The sequence below is a fragment of the Odontesthes bonariensis genome, chromosome 5, assembly GCF_027942865.1.
Source record: "Odontesthes bonariensis isolate fOdoBon6 chromosome 5, fOdoBon6.hap1, whole genome shotgun sequence".
Classification (NCBI taxonomy): Eukaryota; Metazoa; Chordata; class Actinopteri; order Atheriniformes; family Atherinopsidae; genus Odontesthes; species Odontesthes bonariensis.
Genome location: NC_134510.1, coordinates 39,446,188 through 39,469,634, shown reverse-complemented (window position 1 = coordinate 39,469,634; position 23,447 = coordinate 39,446,188). Strand labels below are relative to the sequence as shown.

At 36.8% G+C, this 23,447-nt stretch overlaps 1 protein-coding gene across 1 annotated transcript; it reads left to right on the top strand.

Annotated features, from left to right (window-relative positions):
- The first annotated feature begins 4,873 nt into the window (after positions 1-4,873).
- On the top strand, positions 4,874-18,939 carry LOC142380467 (uncharacterized). Its single transcript, XM_075466347.1, has 5 exons — positions 4,874-5,058; positions 8,688-9,050; positions 14,875-15,138; positions 18,565-18,606; positions 18,785-18,939. Exons 1-5 carry the CDS (start codon positions 4,968-4,970, stop codon positions 18,877-18,879), a joined length of 855 nt encoding a protein of 284 aa, XP_075322462.1. The 5' UTR covers positions 4,874-4,967; the 3' UTR covers positions 18,880-18,939.
- Positions 18,940-23,447: the final 4,508 nt, after the last annotated feature.

Below are 23,447 nucleotides of genomic sequence, written 5' to 3'. Positions count from 1 at the left end.
AGCTATATAACCATATAGCTGATATATAACCATATATCAGCTATATAACTGATATATAACCATATATCAGCTATATAACCATATAGCTGATATATAACCATAAATCAGATATATAACCATATATCAGATATATAACCATAAATCAGATATATGGTTATATATCAGCTATATAACCATATAGCTGATATATAACCATATATCAGATATATAACCATAAATCAGATATATGGTTATATATCAGCTATATAACCATATATCAGATATATAACCATAAATCAGATATATAACCATATATCAGCTATATAACCATATAGCTGATATATAACCATATATCAGATATATAACCATATATCTGATATATAACCATAAATCAGATATATAACCATATATCAGATATATAACCATAAATCAGATATATGGTTATATATCAGCTATATAACCATATAGCTGATATATAACCATATATCAGATATATAACCATAAATCAGCTATATAACCATATAGCTGATATATAACCATAAATCAGATATATAACCATATATCAGATATATAACCATAAATCAGATATATAACCATATATCAGCTATATAACCATATAGCTGATATATAACCATAAATCAGATATATAACCATATATCAGATATATAACCATAAATCAGATATATAACCATATATCAGATATATAACCATAAATCAGATATATAACCATATATCAGATATATAACCATAAATCAGATATATGGTTATATATCAGCTATTGAACCATATAGCTGATATATAACCATATATCAGCTATATAACCATATATCAGATATATATAACCATATATCAGATATATAACCATATATCTGATATATAACCATAAATCAGATATATAACCATATATCAGCTATATAACCATATATCAGCTATATAACCATATATCAGCTATATAACCATATATCAGATATATAACCATATATCAGATATATAACCATATATCTGATATATAACCATAAATCAGATATATAACCATATATCAGCTATATAACCATATATCAGATATATAACCATAAATCAGATATATAACCATAAATCAGCTATATAACCATATATCAGATATATAACCATATAGCTGATATATAACCATATATCAGATATATAACCATATATCAGCTATATAACCATATATCAGATATATAACCATAAATCAGATATATAACCATATATCAGATATATAACCATATATCAGATATATGACCATAAATCAGATATATGGTTATATATCAGCTATATAACCATATAGCTGATATATAACCATATATCAGCTATATAACTGATATATAACCATATATCAGCTATATAACCATATAGCTGATATATAACCATAAATCAGATATATAACCATATATCAGATATATAACCATAAATCAGATATATGGTTATATATCAGCTATATAACCATATAGCTGATATATAACCATATATCAGATATATAACCATAAATCAGATATATGGTTATATATCAGCTATATAACCATATAGCTGATACATAACCATATATCAGATATATAACCATATATCAGATATATAACCATAAATCAGATATATGGTTATATATCAGCTATATAACCATATAGCTGATATATAACCATATATCAGCTATATAACCATAAATCAGCTATATAACCATATAGCTGATATATAACCATAAATCAGATATATAACCATATATCAGATATATAACCATAAATCAGATATATAACCATATATCAGCTATATAACCATATAGCTGATATATAACCATAAATCAGATATATAACCATATATCAGATATATAACCATAAATCAGATATATAACCATATATCAGATATATAACCATAAATCAGATATATAACCATATATCAGCTATATAACCATATAGCTGATATATAACCATAAATCAGATATATAACCATATATCAGATATATAACCATAAATCAGATATATAACCATATATCAGATATATAACCATAAATCAGATATATGGTTATATATCAGCTATATAACCATATATCAGATATATAACCATAAATCAGATATATAACCATATATCAGCTATATAACCATATAGCTGATATATAACCATATATCAGATATATAACCATATATCTGATATATAACCATAAATCAGATATATAACCATATATCAGATATATAACCATAAATCAGATATATGGTTATATATCAGCTATATAACCATATAGCTGATATATAACCATATATCAGATATATAACCATAAATCAGCTATATAACCATATAGCTGATATATAACCATAAATCAGATATATAACCATATATCAGATATATAACCATAAATCAGATATATAACCATATATCAGCTATATAACCATATAGCTGATATATAACCATAAATCAGATATATAACCATATATCAGATATATAACCATAAATCAGATATATAACCATATATCAGATATATAACCATAAATCAGATATATAACCATATATCAGATATATAACCATAAATCAGATATATGGTTATATATCAGCTATTTAACCATATAGCTGATATATAACCATATATCAGCTATATAACCATATATCAGATATATATAACCATATATCAGATATATAACCATATATCTGATATATAACCATAAATCAGATATATAACCATATATCAGCTATATAACCATATATCAGCTATATAACCATATATCAGCTATATAACCATATATCAGATATATAACCATATATCAGATATATAACCATATATCTGATATATAACCATAAATCAGATATATAACCATATATCAGCTATATAACCATATATCAGATATATAACCATAAATCAGATATATAACCATAAATCAGCTATATAACCATATATCAGATATATAACCATATAGCTGATATATAACCATATATCAGATATATAACCATATATCAGCTATATAACCATATATCAGATATATAACCATAAATCAGATATATAACCATATATCAGATATATAACCATATATCAGATATATGACCATAAATCAGATATATGGTTATATATCAGCTATATAACCATATAGCTGATATATAACCATATATCAGCTATATAACTGATATATAACCATATATCAGCTATATAACCATATAGCTGATATATAACCATAAATCAGATATATAACCATATATCAGATATATAACCATAAATCAGATATATGGTTATATATCAGCTATATAACCATATAGCTGATATATAACCATATATCAGATATATAACCATAAATCAGATATATGGTTATATATCAGCTATATAACCATATAGCTGATACATAACCATATATCAGATATATAACCATATATCAGATATATAACCATAAATCAGATATATGGTTATATATCAGCTATATAACCATATAGCTGATATATAACCATATATCAGCTATATAACCATAAATCAGCTATATAACCATATAGCTGATATATAACCATAAATCAGATATATAACCATATATCAGATATATAACCATAAATCAGATATATAACCATATATCAGCTATATAACCATATAGCTGATATATAACCATAAATCAGATATATAACCATATATCAGATATATAACCATAAATCAGATATATAACCATATATCAGATATATAACCATAAATCAGATATATAACCATATATCAGCTATATAACCATATAGCTGATATATAACCATAAATCAGATATATAACCATATATCAGATATATAACCATAAATCAGATATATAACCATATATCAGATATATAACCATAAATCAGATATATAACCATATATCAGATATATAACCATAAATCAGATATATGGTTATATATCAGCTATTTAACCATATAGCTGATATATAACCATATATCAGCTATATAACCATATATCAGATATATATAACCATAAATCAGATATATAACCATATATCAGCTATATAACCATATATCAGATATATAACCATATATCTGATATATAACCATAAATCAGATATATAACCATATATCAGCTATATAACCATATATCAGCTATATAACCATATATCAGATATATAACCATATATCAGATATATAACCATATATCTGATATATAACCATAAATCAGATATATAACCATATATCAGATATATAACCATATATCAGCTATATAACCATATATCAGATATATAACCATAAATCAGATATATAACCATATATCAGCTCTGTGGAGGAACACAGAATCATCACCCACTTTTTTTTAGGTGTGGCAAAGATGCAACTTCCCGCTGCCATGGAACAGCGGTCTTCACACTTCTGCAAACTTTAAGATCGATGCAAACGCCACCGCGTTTTTCCATTATGGGGGGTTTACCTGAAAAAACCCACTAGCTAGACATTAAGAATAAGATCAGTGGTATGTGTTACGTAGGAGGAGAAAAGAACGTGTGCAGCAGCACAGATCTTTGTGTTTCTCTGTCAGCAGTGTTCATAATGAGGTTAGATTTAATGATACATGCTGAAAAACAGTAAAACTATAGACCTAAAGCTGCTTTAATCTTTAATTCATTGTGGATCTGTCTGAGGTTGTGTCTTTAGGTCCAGTTTACATCACTTTCCTTTGAACTTTAACCCTCGAACATCCTGCTCTACCGCACATTTTCCACCGACTAAACTCTGTCACTTTACTCCTAAAACACGAGTTTTAATCTCGGTTGAGGAAACAAGCAGAAACAGACCTCCTCTGCAGAAGAAGAGAGCAGAAACTGTTCTCTTTCAAATCAAAGTAATAAAGTTTGAGTGAAATGATGAAAAATGTCTGTTTTTTTCTTTGTAGTACAGGCAGTGAAACACGACCACATCCTGCTTTATGCTATCGTTTTCTGTTCAGAGTGAGGGGAGTCCTCCAAAGGTGAGCATGCTCTGCTTTATGTCTGCACTCAGAGCAACTAAAACATCCTCATTTCAACGAGTCGCTGGGGAAGAAACATGCCGAATGTCGTTTTAACTGAGCTCCATCACAGCCTCGTTATGACCAAATGGGGATGGACCCCGTGGATGCTTCTCTTCACGCTCTCAGGTAAAACAAACGTCGGGTTTGGTAGTGTTTGTTACTCTTTATCTTCAGCCTGTAAAACATGATCACTTCAGCAGCTAAAAGCACTTAAATGAGCTACAACATTGAACATATGTAACTGTATATAACTGAGTAAATTATGAGCTAAACTAAAGAATACCTTAAAGATTTATCGATGTTTATGCTGTTTTCTGCTAACTAGGGAAGCACCGATACCCCATTTTTTAAAACCGAGTACAGTTTTTATTTGTTTTTACTTATTCTTCTCTTTATTTATTACCTACTGTAAAGCACTTTGGTACATCAAATGATATATATATTATATACAATTTGCACAACTGTTTATTTTGCACAAATATCATCATAGTACAATATAATGTAAATGAGCCATATACCCCATATTTCTTATTGGTTCAGTCTGCTCAGTTAAATTTATTTTTACCTTTATTGTTAAATGTACAAATCTGTTTTTAGTTTGTTTACTGATGTTTATTATTATTATTATTATTATTATTATTATTATTATTTACCCTACTCTTCATACTGTAGATTTGTATATAGCTAATGTTTATTCTCTATTTTTATTCTATTCCATTTGCTTGTTTTTCCTTTAATTGTTTACATATCTTTTATACTTTACGCTGTTGCAACACAATAATTTCCCAAATTGGGATGAATAAAGTACTTATCTATCTATCTATCTATCTATCTATCTATCTATCTATCTATCTATCTATCTATCTGTCTATCTATCTATCTATCTATCTATCTATCTGTCTATCTATCTGTCTATCTATCTATCTATCCATCTATCCATCTATCTATCTATCTATCTATCTATCTATCTATCTATCTATCTCTAAATAAAATACATTTACATTTACATTTACAAGTATAAGTACTTGCCGATTCAAAATACAAATACGAAAAACTTACGATACGAATGTTTGTTTGTTCGTATGTTTATATGAAAAACAAATACCGATTAGAGTACTAATCAAGGCCATTGCAGTTCTTACAAATATACACATTTTCTTTTCTTTAGGCATATTTAACCCAAATACGACTGCACTCGGTGCATTTTAGTCATATAAAACTACTCTTAGTGCAACATTGTAATACGTAAATAAATAAAATGAAGCTCCTGTCCCACTGGTATCAGTTTAATGAATACTGAGTATAAGTACACCCAGGTGGTATCGGTGCATCCTTACTGCTAACATCAGGCGAAGACCTGCAGATGAAATCAGTCAGAGGTTTTATATTTAACTCGTTTATATGGTAATTACTGTGTATTATCCCTTTTTTGAACACATACACTGTCGCTGTGTCAGATTCTAGATTTGTTTATATCAAAAACACTGAAATCAGCCAGTAAAGACAATGAAAATGACTTCTTTGGATTTGTGTCTGTTAAATGAAGGCAGAAAAATAATGATAAATTCCAGTTTTTGTTGAATTTTAGAACATTTCTCCACTTTTTGGGGGATAAGGTTTGAAGTTATTCTACTTTTTCTGACTGCTGAAGTGTGAGTAATAAATGAATGACGACAGTTATTAGGCTTCAAATGTATTCGGGCTGAAAATGTCCAGGTTCCCATTTGAGGAAAGGTTCTTAAAAAAATCCCTTGTTTCACTTCTTGTTGAGGCTTCCAGTTATTTCTTTGTTCTGGACTCTCTGTTTTGTTTTCACGTCAGTTTTATTTTACTGTTTAACCTTTAAATGACTTCACTGGAAAAAAATCAAAGTCTTACCAAATATATTTGTCTCATTTCCAGTCAAAATATCTCATTACACTTAATATCAGACACAACTGCCTAACAAGTACTATTTCAGCCAGATATAGGGACTTTTTTGAAGACAATACATCTGGAATATCTTATTAAGTGAAAAAGTCTTGAAAACATCTTGTTTTGAGTCATATTTCACATGAAACAAGCTTTTTTTTCATTTGAAGAGGTTTTTAAGCTAATTTCAAGATCACTTTTAACTCAAAAGTCCTAAATATCACATCTTATTTCAAGAAATCTTGACAAGCTGATTTTCACTAGTTCCATTGGCAGATTTTTTTTGCTTATTTCAAGCAAAAACATTTTTTTGTTGTTTTTTTTACTTATTTATGGAGGGGCATTTTTTCCAGTGTTTACTTTGTTGATTCCTCTGAGGTTTGCTTGCTTCACACCTGGTTTTTGTGGCATGTTGTATATATATATATATATTCATACTCAAGCTGAGGATCTCTTTTTTTTCAAACCTTTTATGTTTCTTTTTGGATGAAAAATTCATTCATATCTTACAGATGTTTCAGCAACTTGACCTTATGTTAAACAGCCTGCACATTCAAGGCTGTTTAACAGGTAGAAGGGAATTCTTCTCAGCAAGCTAACCTGGAACAATAGAAGCATTGGTTGGTCAGATGTCCTAACTACCAGAACTATGACTATAGCCAGGCACAACCTTTTCTCTCCACCCTTATGCAGACGATCTACACATTTATCTACCATTGAAGCTAAACAGTAACAGAGCACGATGTTCTTTGTTTAATTGTATTGCTGATATTAAGCAGTGGTTGGGCCCAAAATGTTCTTCATTTAAATGATGACAGAACTGAATTCATTGTGTTCGGGGACACTGTGACGGCTGGCTTTGGCACCTTCGTCTTCAAAGCTCAGTTCAACCGTCGGAAATCTGGGAGTGACCTTTGACCTTTGATCTGAGGTCGGACAAACTAATGAACAACGTCGTCAGGACGAGTTTTTTCCAGCTGCGTCTCCTGGCCAAAGTTAAAATGTTTTTAAGTGGTCATGACCTTGAGAAATAAGTTCAAGGTCAGACTGTTTTAATGCTCTTTATGTGGGCGTCTCCCAGTCTTCTCTCAGCCGCCTTCAGCTGGTGCAGAACGCTGCTGCCCGTCTTTAACCAACACCAACAGACGTGTGCACATCACTCCTGTTCTTAACTCCCTCCATCGGCTTCCTGTCCTTTATAGAACTGATTTTAAACTTTTAAACGTTGGTTTTTAAAGCTCTTAACGGCCTCACCCCATCGTATTTATCTGAGCTTTTAACAGTCCTGGTAGAGCTCTGAGGTCAGCAGATCAGTTTCTGCTGGAAGTGCCCAGGTCAGAATACAAACCCTGGGGTGAGCCAGCCTTTTCCCAAAGCTGCCCCCAGGCTCTGGAATAAGCCCCCCGTCCAGCTGCCTCTTATTTCTGACCTGGGCCTCTTCACATCTGGGCTAAAAACCTGCTTATTTAGGATGGCTTTAATACCCAGTAGTATGAGGACACTTTTATTGTATTTGATTGTGTTGTATTTTGCTTTCACTGTTCTTTTATGGTTTTTATTTGTTTTTACTTCTTCTTCTCTTTATTTATTACCTGCTGTAAAGCACTTTGGTGCACTGTAAGGATTGTCTGTAAAGGGCTGCAGAAATAAAGTACATTTACATTTACGTGACCTTAGATACGCTAACACTGAGTTGGTTTGTCAGCGGCTGCCTTTATTCTCAACCACTGTTTGAAATTTTGGCCGAAACCATAGAGACCTGTTCTGTGGAAAGGCTAAACAGGATGTTTGTTTCTGCAGGTAGAACGCATCCTGTCATTAACCTGTGGCTTTTTATTTTTCAGGCTCTCTCTCCCTGGTCACAGTTTACCAGCCCCCCGTCCTCGCTGCTGCTCGGGGTGGCGACGTCACCATGCACTGCGAGCTCCGGCTCTCGCAGAATGAGATCATCCTGAATTCACCCGTTCTGTACTGGCTTTTCTTAGAAGAGGCCAACACCGAAAACTCCCAACTGTGGAACCCCTCTGCTGCTTACAAGGAACGTGTGAGGCTTCTGGACGATGAGCAGAAGTCGTTAAACAAGTCAATACTTCTCAGAAACGTCCAGTGGGCCGACAGTGGGAGGTACCAGTGCAAACTGTCCGTCACCATCCAGGGGAGCGGAAGTTTCAGGAGGAGCGGGAACCAAACCACGCTGAAGGTTTATGGTAAGCTCAAGTTGTAGACCTGTTATTTCTGATAGACGGCTCTAAAAGTGGACAGGTCCGATTGAGAGTCGAATCACTTGAAAATCCTAAACTTTGCTTTCAGAACATATATAACTGAGATATGTGACGGGTTCATGAGAACTTTTAGCTAATGTTCGCCTGTGTTTCTAATCTTTATGCAACATTTTCACAAAGTCATGGAGTAGCAGAACATTCCCCAAATGTTTGGTGAACTAATTACTCAAACAGAGTTGCACAATGGTCCTTATTTATTGTATTTTGGGGCATTTCTAATATGAGAAAGTTGCTGGAACATTTCACAGAAGTTGGCTGGTTTAAGTGCTAGATCATATAGATATAGATAAGATAGAGATGATATAAAATAATTAGGGCTGGGCGAGTTAACTCGTTATTATCGCATTAACTCGCCAATTCTTTAACGCCGATAAACATTTTATTGCGCATTAACGCAGGTTTTATTTTATTTTTTTTTATGTTTTTAATTAATTACTTATTTTTTAAACATTTTTTCAGGCTTTTATTTTGTAAAAGTTTGTTGCTCACAGGCTTTTATTTTGTAAAAGTCTGTTGCTCACAGGCTTTTATTTTGTAAAAGTCTGCTGCTCACAGGCTTTTATTTTGTAAAAGTCTGCTGCTCACAGGCTTTTATTCTGTAAAAGTCTGCTGCTCACAGGCTTTTATTTTGTAAAAGTCTGCTGCTGTGGAACAGGAAAAGAAAGTAATCGGCGGATCCACCAAACATGGAGAAGGGTACGGAACTTTTACTCGGCCATTTTCATTTTAAAGTTCTTCCAGACGGCGGAGTCGACAGAACCAAAGTCATCTGTAAACACTGCCAAGTTGAATTGTCTTCTCAGCGTAGTAGTTCCAGTCTAAAATATCACTTAAAGGCAAAACACACAACTGATAGCAGCAAGTCATTAGCCCTATTCGGACGGGACTAGTTCAATGGGGGGACGTATGGTAATGTTGGTTAACCAGACGACGCCAGGGAGAAGAAATGACCAATTCGGACGGAACAAGAAATCCCTGTAATATTCATCTAACATGGGAGGAGTTTTCTTGAATATAAAGCATTCTGCTCCAAAATTATTGTATACAAACGCAGAAGACTTTTTTGTTTGTTTACCTGAATGATAAGTATTACTAAAACGTATTGTACAGTATAACAGAACAGAAGATTTATTCATTTTTGACCTTAACGTAAAGTACTGTTCACCAAAAGTTTTGCTCAGGATACGTATTTTACCTGAATGTAAAGTAGGCCTATAGTTTAAAAAAAGGATTGCACAGCGAAACTTAAGTGTCATTTTCTATTTTACACCTAATTGTTTCTCTCTTTAAAAAGATGTGACGATATATTCCGTACTTATTACCGAAGATCGCATTCTGCAAAGACCAGACTCCTGCAAAGACCAATCAGGACAGCAAGATATCACAAATCATTTGTACCTACAGCGATCAGGCTATATAACAGCAAGCCAAAAGCAACTGCGGCACTTTAGTTGACTCACTTTAGTTAACTCACCTGCTCTAATCTCCTTTTATGCTTTTTATTTAATTTACACAGCACTGTTTTTATCTTCTATTGTACTTCACACATTTTATCCCCTATTTATTTTAATGTGGTATGTCTAGTGTCTATTGTCTGTATGTTCATAGTATGTCTTGAGGAGATGTGTACTGTTGATCACCTGAGTTTCCCCCTGGGGATAATAAAGTTTACCTTGACCTTGACCTTGACCTTGGCATTCGCACGGGATTAGTATTACCTATGGTAGATACTCCGGACCGTTTCACAGGAGGTAGAATTCTCGGCAAAGTTTACCGACATACTCCGCTATCTTTACTGACATGGCGCGTTCGGACGGGACTAGATTTCCCGGTTATTATTACTTTACCCCAGGTCCCCCCCATTAAACTAGTCCCGTCCGAATAGGGCTATTGAAGGAAACAGACAGTGGAAACTGTCCTTTACCATCCAGGGGAACGGAAGGTTTACGAGGAGCGGCAACCAAACCACATTGAAGGTTTATGGTAAACACAAGTTGTAGACCTGTTATTTCTGATAGACTTCTCTAAAAGTGTGACCACACTTCCACCCAGGGGGATTTCTCAAAACTTCACACCCACAGGTTCATCCTCTGCAGCTCAGGTTATGACAGGAGAGGATATTTTCAACTCTAGGGTCTACATCAGGGCTGCGCGGTGGTGTTGGGGTTAGAAATGCCTGTGATAGACTACAACCTGTCCCGGGTGCACCCCGCCTCTCACCCAATGACAGCTGGGATAGGCTCCAGCCCCCCCGGCGACCCTTAATTAGAATTAGTGGTTACAGAAAATGGATAGATGGATGGGTTGCCATCAGGATTTAGGTCAGTTTCAAGGCTTTTTTTTAGGAGGGACACGAATGACAGCGTGTGGAAATGAGCCCTCCACCATCGGCAGCATTCAAATGTGCAAAATAGTTGCTGTTTTTATTCAACTGCTAAGTGACAACTGAACAGGAAAAGTGTCTGATAGTGAAAATCGTTGTATTTATGGAGACCAAAATGCTTCTAGAAGCAATCCGAGTGGTGTTCTCCAACATACTGGACTGCACTCCCTGTCCAGCATGTCCATGTGGAGCCCATAAGGTTTAAATTTGGGCTGCAGATAAGGGTCCCAAGTGGGTTTGTCCGCAATTTCCACGGTGGCCCCACCTGTGTTTGCCCATATGGGTTTCAAAGTGCAACTTGAAGGGTTAGAGGTTAGGGTCACTCGGTTTGAAATCTGATTCGATTGAAAACGCCTAAATATCCAGATTTGCCTGGATCTCCAGCTACTAAAGAACCCTTGGTTCAGTGTCTTGGTTCCTACCAAAACACCTGAAAGATTACCTTTAATACGGCATTCATGATAAAGTTTTTGAACATGGTGAATATATCTGCTAGAAGTCTCTGTTTGTAGCCTTTATCAAAGCACCGTTGTCACTGTAGCCTCCACATTGAACACGTTCACTGAGGATTTGGTTATTTGGTGATTTCAGGTCAAGTTGAGCAGGATTCACAGGTTGTTGTGCACTTTCTGGAATTTCACCATCAGAAAGAGAAGTAAGAAAAGCCAATAGGATAGGGTACATTCCCAAAGAGTCATAATGTATGTATCATTTACGACGATGGACCAAGAAGAAAAACACACGAGCTTGCGAAAATCCAGCGGAAAAAACCATCTCATGTGTGCAAAACAGCTCAAATGAAAGAAAAACAAATCTGAAAGAAAGAGAAAAGTAAAGGTTTTCTAACATACCGTCAATCAGTGTGTGAAACAAGGTGAAGGTTAGTGTTGAAAAACTGTTTCAGTTGGAGATTTTTTTTTATGCATCCCGGACGAGACCCCATTTATGTCATGAAAAGGCTCAAAGACTGAACAAAACTGGTCCCAGTCCAGAACCCTGTGGAACACCATCGTTAACTTTAGTCAGTCCAAAGCAGTACCATTGATCCCCATGATAAAGGACGTCCTATTCCCCAAAACGTGTCTGTGTGGCGTATATAGACTCTATAAATAAATAAATATATATATATATATATATTTTTTTTTTTATATATATATAAATATATATATATATATATATATAAATATATATGGACTACAACTCTTTGTTTTCAGGAGGTTAAATAAGCTAGTTGTCTTGCCACAATCCTCTTTGCATATGATTTGTTCTTTGCGAACATCACTCGCCCTCAGTCCAGAGTATTTTGGAGCCATCTTTTCTCCCACTGCTGTGCCAGGCATTTGGTTTTGTTTCTCTTTTTTTTAAAATTTATTTATTTGTTTATTTCATTCATCAAAAGTTAAAACAAAACACAACAACAACAAAAAGAAACAATAATGCAAATGCTGAATGAAAGGGGGCAGAAAGAAGCGAACTTATGTTGTCTGCCCCGTTTTCAATAATCATTTTACAGATTAAATTATGATAAGTGTCCAAGCAAAAAAGAAATGGAAAAACAACAACAACAACAATAACCATAAAATAGCGTAAAATAAGTTTAGGTGATGGCTGCTGACCAGCCATCTACTCAACAAATACACACATATCTGCATACACCTATGAACCCATACAAACATACATACTTTCACACATACATGTACACACAGAGTCACATGTGCACATGAATGCGAATACGTACACCTGTACATTCAGTGTCCCATTTATTTAACCAGCTCATATTTCTGTATCATAATAGTTTTGACAGTTTTTTTTAAATATAATGTTTGATCCTGCTTCTTTGGCTTCTTTGTTCAGACTGTTCCATAAACTGACTCCTCTCACAGAGATGCAACGTTCCTTCACTTTAGTTCTGAATCTCGGTTTATTAAATATCTCTGTTCCTTTTAAGTTATAATGACATACTACATACTGCATACTACATACTACATACTGCATACTACATACTGCATACTACATACTTACATACTACATACTGCATACTACATACTATATACTACATATTGCATACTACATACTGCATACTACATACTGCATACTACATACTGCATACTACATACTATATACTACATATTGCATACTACATACTTCCATACTGCATACTACATACTACATACTGCATACTGCATACTACATACTACATACTACATACTGCATACTACATACTGCATACTACATACTACATACTACATACTTCCATACTGCATACTGCATACTTCCATACTGCATACTGCATACTACATACTGCATACTGCATACTGCCTACTGCATACTACATACTACATACTTGCATACTACATACTGCATACTACATACTACATACTTCCATACTGCATACTCATCGATCAGACAGTATGCAGAGTGTTTATCCACAATGCATTTCGCTCCTGCCCGAGCCGAAATCAGCCGGCCTGAAGCTGATTTCCCTTAAGCTCTAAACTCTGTAAACTTTAGCAACATTTGAAACATTTTCAGGTGAGAAAGTAGTCGTTTAGATCCCCAACGTGTTGAAAACCTGACAAAATACCGGCTATTTACAATTTTGTTCCCACGAATTCGGCGCTACTAAAGCTAGCCGCAGTGAGCAACGCACTTCCGGTTATTTTCACAAAATAAAATACCCGTTGCCTATTATCATAGGGAAAGCCATTACGATACAATTGGTGCTTTTGTTTTGAAAACAGGAAGTGAACCTACCCTTGGCTTGTGGTAAAAAAAAAAAAAAAAAAGTGTAATCCTGAAAACTGGTGATTGTCTTTTTGTATTGTGTAACAAAAAATACATAATAATAATAATAATAATAATAATAAATTTTATTTATAACGCACTTTACATTTACAATAAAATCTCAAAGTGCTACAGTGGGATAAAAGACAAATATTAGGTTCAAAAGCGGGGACAGTAAAATGCAAATAAAATACACAAATAAAAGTAGTGAGTCCTTTAAATGCAAAAACGAAATAAATACAGGATAGAGCATTCAAAGGAAGATCATTAAAAACATTGGGTAAAAAGAAAGAAAGATGATACATGATAAAAAAATGTGTGGAATATATAAATAACAGGTGGTTTCATCATACAAAATAGATTTTGGATTTAAAATTCAATTAAGTTGCTTTATTTTGGGGCTTTGGTAGGGCGGGTCATTTTTGACCCGTAGGACAAGGAGAGTAAACAATGTTAAGACCGCACAAAGGTTAAAATCTGATTGATTCGATTAATAAACAGTGATCGTTTTCTTATTCTACCAAAGCAATAATCTTCATGAAGTGTAAAAAGCGTGTGATAATTTCCTGCATCTCGTTTCAGAGCCCATCGTCTTCACCCTCAGCGGTCACAACGACTCTCTGCTCCGCTGTGAAGTGAATGCGACGCAGGACGCCGGCTTTGCTTTGACCGTCACTCGGGATGGATTCATACTTCAAACCGACTCTGCAGAAGGCGTCGTCGAAGCTCGGCCGTACGTCACCCTGTCTGAGACCGCCTCTGTGCGGGGACGTGGAGAATACGAGTGTCAGCTGCGCCTGGGGAAAGATCTGATAACAAAGAGCATCTTCCACGCTAACCGACCTGGTAATCATCCTCCTCCTGATAGCAGGAAGCTTTCCGTACCACAGCAGGTGCTGTGCAATGCTGCGTCTTATCTGCAGGAATCTATATCTCAAATATCTCTTTTTCCACGTCTTATCAAATCTATTCTTTTATCTATTTATTCATTTTCACAAATGCAAACCAATCTGCCATCAATTTAAACAAGTTTAAGCTGATTATTTTCTGTAGTTGTTTGTACATCAAAGAGAGGCTGTGTTCGAAACCGCACACTACATACTTCCATACTGCATACTACACACTACATACTACATACTGCATACTACACACTACATACTACATACTGCATACTGCATACTATATACTACATACTGCATACTACATACTGCATACTACACACTACATACTACATACTGCATACTGCATACTATATACTACATACTGCATACTACATACTGCATACTACACACTACATACTACATACTACATACTACATACTGCATACTGCATACTGCATACTACATACTGCCTACTACATACTGCATACTACATACTTCCATACTACATACTGTATACTGCATACTACATACTGCATACTGCATACTTACATACTACATACTACATACTGCATACTACATACTACATACTGCATACTACATACTACATACTGCATACTACATACTGCATACTACACACTACATACTACATACTGAATACTACATACTGCATACTACATACTGCATACTGCATACTGCATACTAGATACTGCCTACTACATACTGCATACTACATACTTCCATACTACATACTACATACTGCATACTACATACTGCATACTTACATACTACATACTACATACTACATTCTACATACTGCATACTACATACTGCATATTACATACTGCATACTACATACTTACATACTACATACTGCATACTACATACTATATACTACATATTGCATACTACATACTTCCATACTGCATACTACATACTACATAATGCATACTGCATACTGCATACTACATACTACATACTGCATACTACATACTGCATACTGCATACTACATACTACATACTACATACTTCCATACTGCATACTTCCATACTGCATACTACATACTACATACTGCATACTGCATATTGCATACTACATACTTCCATACTGCATACTGCCTACTACATACTGCATACTGCATACTTACATACTACATACTACATACTACATACTGCATACTACACACTACATACTGCATACTACATACTACATACTGCATACTACATACTGCATACTACATACTTACATACTACATACTGCATACTACATACTATATACTACATATTGCATACTACATACTTCCATACTGCATACTACATACTACATACTGCATACTGCATACTGCATACTACATACTACATACTGCATACTACATACTGCATACTACATACTACATACTTCCATACTGCATACTTCCATACTGCATACTGCATACTACATACTGCCTACTGCATACTACATACTACATACTTCCATACTGCATACTCATCGATCAGACAGTATGCAGAGTGTTTATCCACAATGCATTTCGCTCCTGCCCGAGCCGAAATCAGCCGGCCTGAAGCTGATTTCCCTTAAGCTCTAAACTCTGTAAACTTTAGCAACATTTGAAACATTTTGAGGTGAGAAAGTAGTCGTTTAGATCCCCAACGTGTTGAAAACCTGACAAAATACCGGCTATTTACAATTTTGTTCCCACGAATTCGGCGCTACTAAAGCTAGCCGCAGTGAGCTAACGCACTTCCGGTTATTTTCACAAAATAAAATACCCGTTGCCTATTATCATAGGGAAAGCCATTACGATACAATTGGTGCTTTTGTTTTGAAAACAGGAAGTGAACCTACCCTCGTTGTAGCTAGCTTGAAACTGCCGTTTTGACAGGAAATGACGATCGGCGACATCACGTTACGTTGCATCTTGGGTAGTTTGAGTATGAGTAGTAACCTCATGATGCATACCAAACATTTCAGAGAATCTAGTATGCATCCGGGAACTTCTCGCTTACTCAAACTTGCATACTAACTCAAAAAGATAGTATGAGTAGTAGGAGAAGTAGGAGAAGTATGCGGTTTCGAACACAGCCAGAATCTTAAAGGAAAGTTTAAACAATGTTGAAAATGACCTAAAAGCAAAAGTTTGGTTTAAGTAATAAGTCAGAAACTCCAAAGTCCTCCACTGTATGAATATCTGCAGCTGATGTGAGGACTCAGAGAGTAACACTCAGTGGGGTCACATGGCTCTGAAAGGATCGGATTATTGGCTAAATTACAATCAGAATGAGTTATTAAGGATAATTCTCCTTGGATATATGGTGGTGAATGAATGGGATCAGAGGCACAAAGCGTGTCATACCCCGGTATGATAGGTGGCGCTGTACCCATTCCAGCTGTTGCTAATAGAGCCACTTCCTGTTGACCTCTTCACCACCAACAACAACAACAAACTCAGGCATTGGAGAAAGATGGAGAACGCAGAGCCAGATGAAGCTACGTCCCTCTACATTTGGTCTGTGATGAGCTGCTTTTTGCACAAACTCGATGCCCAACGGAGCATTCTCCATCGCGTTGTTTGTTTCTTTCTGACGGCGACAACAACAGGAATATCGTCTCCTTTGACTTCCGGGTCACGACCCCGGGAAAACATCTGGAGCATGCGCAGAACGCAAAGTCTGATTCACCACGTGCTTCAGCGTCTACAAGCAGGTTTAGAGTGACTTTCAACCCAGTTATCTCGGGGTCTTAATCCGATCCGATCCAATTCTTAGTCAGATTAAGGTGTCTACATGCACTTAGTAACTCAGTCTGATTGTAATTTAGCCAATAATCCGATCCGATCCAATTCTTAGTCAGATTAAGGCGTCGACATGCACTTAGTAACTCAGTCTGATTGTAATTTGGCTAATAATCCGATCCGATCCCATTCTTAGTCAGATTAAGGTGTCTACATGCACTTAGTAATTCAGTCTGATTGTAATTTAGCCAATAATCCGATCCGATCCAATTCTTAGTCAGATTAAGGCGTCTACATGCACTTAATAACTCAATCTGATTGTAATTTAGCCAATAATCCGATCCGATCCAATTCTTAGTCAGATTAAGGTGTCTACATGCACTTAATAACTCAGTCTGATTGTAATTTAGCCAATAATCCGACCCAATCCCATTCTTAGTCAGATTAAGGTGTCTACACAAACTTAATAACTCAGTCTGATTGTAATTTAGCCAATAATCCGATCCGATCCCATTCTTAGTCAGATTAAGGCGTCTACATGCACTTAATAACTCAGTCCGATTGTAATTTAGCCAATAATCAGATCCTTTCGGTGTCATGTAACCCCACTGATTGTGAACCTCATGACCCACTAATCTAATCTAAATGTTTTCTCTGAGCAGCTGGAGAAAGTGGAGGCGCAGAGGACAGGGCAGCCGAATCAGGTACATCAGAGGATTCAGGGGAATTCTGTTAAATCTGCTCGTTTCACTTCAGACAAATTACAAAGAAACATTTGTGAAGTCTAGCCCTTAATATTCTTGGTGTTCCTTTATAACATGTATGAACTTTAATCAGAGTAAATGATGGTCACTTCAGCCGTGATGACTGTGGGTTTTTCAGTGCACCCGGAGCCGTGGATCCTGTACTCTGCCCTCCTGCTGGTGCCCGTCGTCGTCCTGCTGAGCCTCTTAATCTCCATGCTGATGCAGAGATGAGTTCTGGCTTCCACTCCTCTGTCCTCGCTCTGAGCTGGAAGCTGTTCTTCCTTCTTTGTGAAACTCCTTGGAACGTCTGCAGGTTGTATAGAACTCTGCTGCTGGGCTTCTGATTGAGTCCTCACATGTCCCACCGTCAACCTCAGAGTCCACCTTAAGATCCTGGTTTGGGCCTTTAGAGCTCTGCAGGGACCCATCAGAGAATGTTCCATACGTCCCAGCAGGGCCTGAGGTCATGTGATCAGGGCCTGAGGTCATGTGACCAGGGCCCCTGAGGTCATGTGATCAGGGCTTTTACTTTTGTTTTAATGTTGTTATGTTCTGGCATCTTATAGCGAAGCACTTTGTGATATTTATCTTGAAAGGAAAAACTTTACTTACAGAAGGAATATTGGGTTTGATCTAACAGTTTGCAGGACTTTACCGGGATATGAGTGAATAAAAGCCTGTAAAATGCACCTTTATAATCAGTCTCTTTTCCCCTGGAACAGGCTGGCGTATTTTTATATTTTTCCTGAATAAACTCTGCTGCATTAAATTTTAGCCTTTTTGACTTTGATTCCAGTAACTTTGAAGGTGTTTTTCTTAAAATGTCGAGAGTCTTGAGATAAACTCTCAACTAAAAAGTGGTGTTTGAACATGTTCCAGCCCAGGCCTCCATCCTCCCCACAGCACTCAGACTGGTTACCGTCATAAATGACATAAAATTAAACTGTCTGCTGGGTTTGATGGGCTGGACCTTCGGCCACAGCATTAAACTGGTTTAAATCCTGTTTAAAAGACAAAAAACTACTTTGTGTCTACAGGTAATCACACTTTTGATTGGACAAAAATGGCATGTGGAGTCCCTCAGGGTTCAATTTTGGGGCCTCTTTTGTTCAACATTCATAAACATGCTTCCACTGGCTCAGATTATGCAAAGCAACAAATTATGTCAGCCGCCATCCGAAGAAGAGCTTTGGGATGTCCTTCAAGAAGCCTGGAGAACTATTCCTGAAGACTCCTTAAAGAAAGGACAGAAAGCTCGTCTGAGAGGGTTCAGGCTGTGCTGCAGGAGAAAGGAGCTCAGAGCAGATATTCACTTTAAAGCTGCTCAGAACTGAACTAACTCTGGTTCTGCCTCAGATTCTGGGTTTATATCCATGTTTGAACACGTTTCCATGGAAACATCTGCAGATATTCACTTTAAAGCTGCTCAGAACTGAACTAACTCTGGTTGTGACTCAGATTCTGGGTTTATGTTCATTTGTTCATTCATGAAATTAATTTCCAAGTCGAAGAGTTTCCTCAGAAGATGAAATTATACATCTGTTTTCTGTTGTGGTTTTCTTCAATGTGCACAGAGTGAGACATCTTCGCATCCTCCTCCTCACCAAACTGGTCCTCGCGGGAGTAGAGTCCCCGCCCCCTTTGCTGCGTCACCACAGTATTAGATAATAAACAGGAAGTGTACTTATATGTCCACAAACAGGATTTATCACCGAACCAACAACAGCATCAGAAAGACGTTTGATTCCATCTGAACGGGGCGTTTGTCTGTTTCTCTACATTTAGGGTTAAAACTTTAAGAAATACATTTAAATCATGACTTTATGCTCATTGTCTGTTCCGCAACAGCACAAAGTGACAGAAAACAACCACACTGATAACTGAGCTGCAAACAGATGCAACAACAGGAGGGACTGAGACATAATGAGCACAAATTAAAGCGTTATTTCATTTAATTCACTGTTTTAAATGGACGTAAATACACTGAATCATTAGGTGACGGATGAAGGCATCTCCAGCCTTACACTGCATGTTACAGCTGTTCTACTTCAGACACCAGTCACCCGTATAAATGTTGAATTTAAAAGTCCTGAAACTTTTAGCGCCAGGAACCATAGAGCGCCCCCTGCTGTGCACCTGGACGCTAACCTCTGATGGTTTGTTAACACTCGGTGGACGTGCAAATAAAAAAAGTTGGCCTTGACGGCCGAGTCCGAGCCGTTATTTCACTGTGACAGCATCTGCTCCTTCATGATGATTCTTCTTCTGTGGTTTCATTTGCGTCGATTTGATTCTCTTTTAGTTCGTCACATCGACGTGTTGACAGTGGCGATTCTAGAGTCTGTGGGGGCCCCAAGCAAAAAAATCCTAGGGGGCCCTACCGACCAGTGTTCGTCACCAAAACATCTGACACCAACGAAAAATGTCTGAAATAAAACCTCTTTTTATTCCAAACATGTTCCAAACATGAAAAACATTGTTATTTTTAAAATATACATGTAAAGAATAAATAAATAACTAAAAAAGACTACGTTGTCTACGTTGGCACTTGATATTCGCCTGTTGCTAATTATCTACCGGGTGTAGCTGGCCATCCAATAATAATTGTGTTCATTTAAAGACTCTTTGTGACAAGTAAAGCTGTTCATGATATCGATTTCATAAGTATGGCTAGTTCTCCGCGAACATAGCCTACAGTGGAACTTGACGTGAGTTTGACAAAGTCAACAATGCAATTATGGAATTATAGAATGGCATGTTAACTAGACAATCTTTGACTAAATCATTTAAATTGAACTGTTCAAAGAAAACATGTTCACCACGAACATTCGCCACTGTTTGAGACAGTTTATAAAGTAACTAGACAATCTTTGATTGAATGCACCTCAGCTCTCGGGGGCCCCCTAGTGGCTCGGGGCTCCAAGCAGTTGCCTGCCTTGCCTGTTGACAAGGTGCGTCTCCCCCGTCTTGTGCCAGTTTGTCGTATCTGTCCGTCTGATCTCTCCATCACTCTCGCCTTTATTCCAAGCCTGACCACAGCCACGTTTCACGTATTGCCTTTCGGTATTATTCCTCTTCAAGAGAGATTTTTTTGTTATTGATAAAGTTTGATAAATTAGTCCTGTTAAAGTTAACAGTGTAAGTTTATTTTCATAGCATTCTTGTTTTTCCTCCCAGTTGGAGGGATTTCTGTTTGGTAAATCGTCACAGAGTAGTGCCTCCGTTTTTTAGGAGAGGTTATTTGTTTTTTCCTCCGTAGCTGGAGAGACTTTTAGTTAAAGTTAAAGTTTGATAGACCTTTTTGTTTGTTCCTCTGCATAGTGGAGTGATTTTGATTTCCCTGATAATTTTTTATAGATATACTTCTCTCATTTTGGGAGAAGTGTATAACTATATATATATATGACTTGTGAACATCTGCTCCTAAAATAAAAGCTTTTGGATATAACATCTCCTGCGTCCTCCATTCTCTGGGTGTGACACAATAAACCTGCAGCAGAAACCTTTAATGTCTGTTAATCATCTCAGAAAAGTTCATCAGCTCGTTCTCTGAAATCAGATCCAAACCACACAGTTACTTGGCAGATAGAAAAGGAGGTGAAAGCTAGACTTTGTGCTGTTTTTACGTCTTTATGATGAATAAAACCACCCAGTTTTTATTACTTACTGGATATTATCTCAAGTTTCTCCTCCTCCTGGAAAGATTAGAGCCTGATGACACCAGTTAAAGTCCAAAGTGTTCAGAGCACTAGCTGTGAGGAGTTCTTTATAGCAGGAACAGACGACTCAGTGGCTGATCTGAGAGGAGAAATGGCGCAGAAAGGAGTTCAGCTGGACCGAGAAAGCTTCTCCTGTTCGATCTGCCTGGATCTGCTGAAGGATCCGGTGGCTATTCCCTGTGGACACAGCTACTGCATGAGCTGTATTAAAGGCTTCTGGGATGGAGAGGATCAGAAGGGGGTCCACTGTTGCCCTCAGTGCAGGAAAACCTTCACAGCGAGGCCTGTCCTGGAGAAAAACACCATGTTAGCTGATTTAGTGGAGCAGCTGAAGAAGACTGGACTCCGTGCTGCTCCTGCTGATCACTGCTATGCTGGAGCTGAAGATGTGGCCTGTGATGTCTGCTCTGGGAGGAAGCTGAAAGCCGTTAAGTCCTGTTTATTCTGCCTGGCCTCTTACTGTGAGGAACACCTTCAGCCTCATTATGATTCAGCTCCATTAAGGAAACACAAGCTGGTGGAGCCCTCCAAGAAGCTCCAGGAGAACATCTGCTCTGATCACGATGAGGTGATGAAGATGTTCTGCCGTACTGATCAGAAGTGCATCTGTTATCTCTGCCCTGTGGAGGAACATAAAGGCCACGACACAGTGTCAGCTGCAGCAGAAAGGACTGAGAGGCAGAGAGAGCTGGAGGGGAGTCGGCAGCAGATCCAGCAGAGAATCCAGGACGCAGAGAAAGATGTGAAGCTGCTTCAGCAGGAGCTGGAGGCCATCCATCGCTCTGCTGATAAAACAGAGGAGCACAGCCAGGAGATCTTCAGCCAGCTGATCCGTCTCCTCCAGAAAAGAAGCTCTGATGTGAAGCAGCAGATCAGATCCCAGCAGGAAGCCGAAGGGAGTCGAGTCAAAGAGCTTCAGGAGAAGCTGGAGCAGGAGATCACTGAGCTGAAGAGGAAAGATGCTGAGCTGCAGCAGCTCTCACACACAGAGGATCACAGCCAGTTTCTGCACAGCTGGCCCTCAGTGGCAGCACTCAGGGGGGCTACACACTCATCCAGCATCCAGATCCGTCCTCTGAG

What these genes read in the sequence shown, in the direction of transcription:
- LOC142380467 (XM_075466347.1), top strand. Translation starts at nt 4,968, where the DNA reads ATGCCGAATGTCGTTTTAACTGAGCTCCATCACAGCCTCGTTATGACC. An exon ending in GCTTCTCTTCACGCTCTCAG is followed by an intron (nt 5,059 to 8,687) that starts GTAAAACAAACG and finishes TTTATTTTTCAG; the next exon opens with GCTCTCTCTCCCTGGTCACA. An exon ending in AACCACGCTGAAGGTTTATG is followed by an intron (nt 9,051 to 14,874) that starts GTAAGCTCAAGT and finishes ATCTCGTTTCAG; the next exon opens with AGCCCATCGTCTTCACCCTC.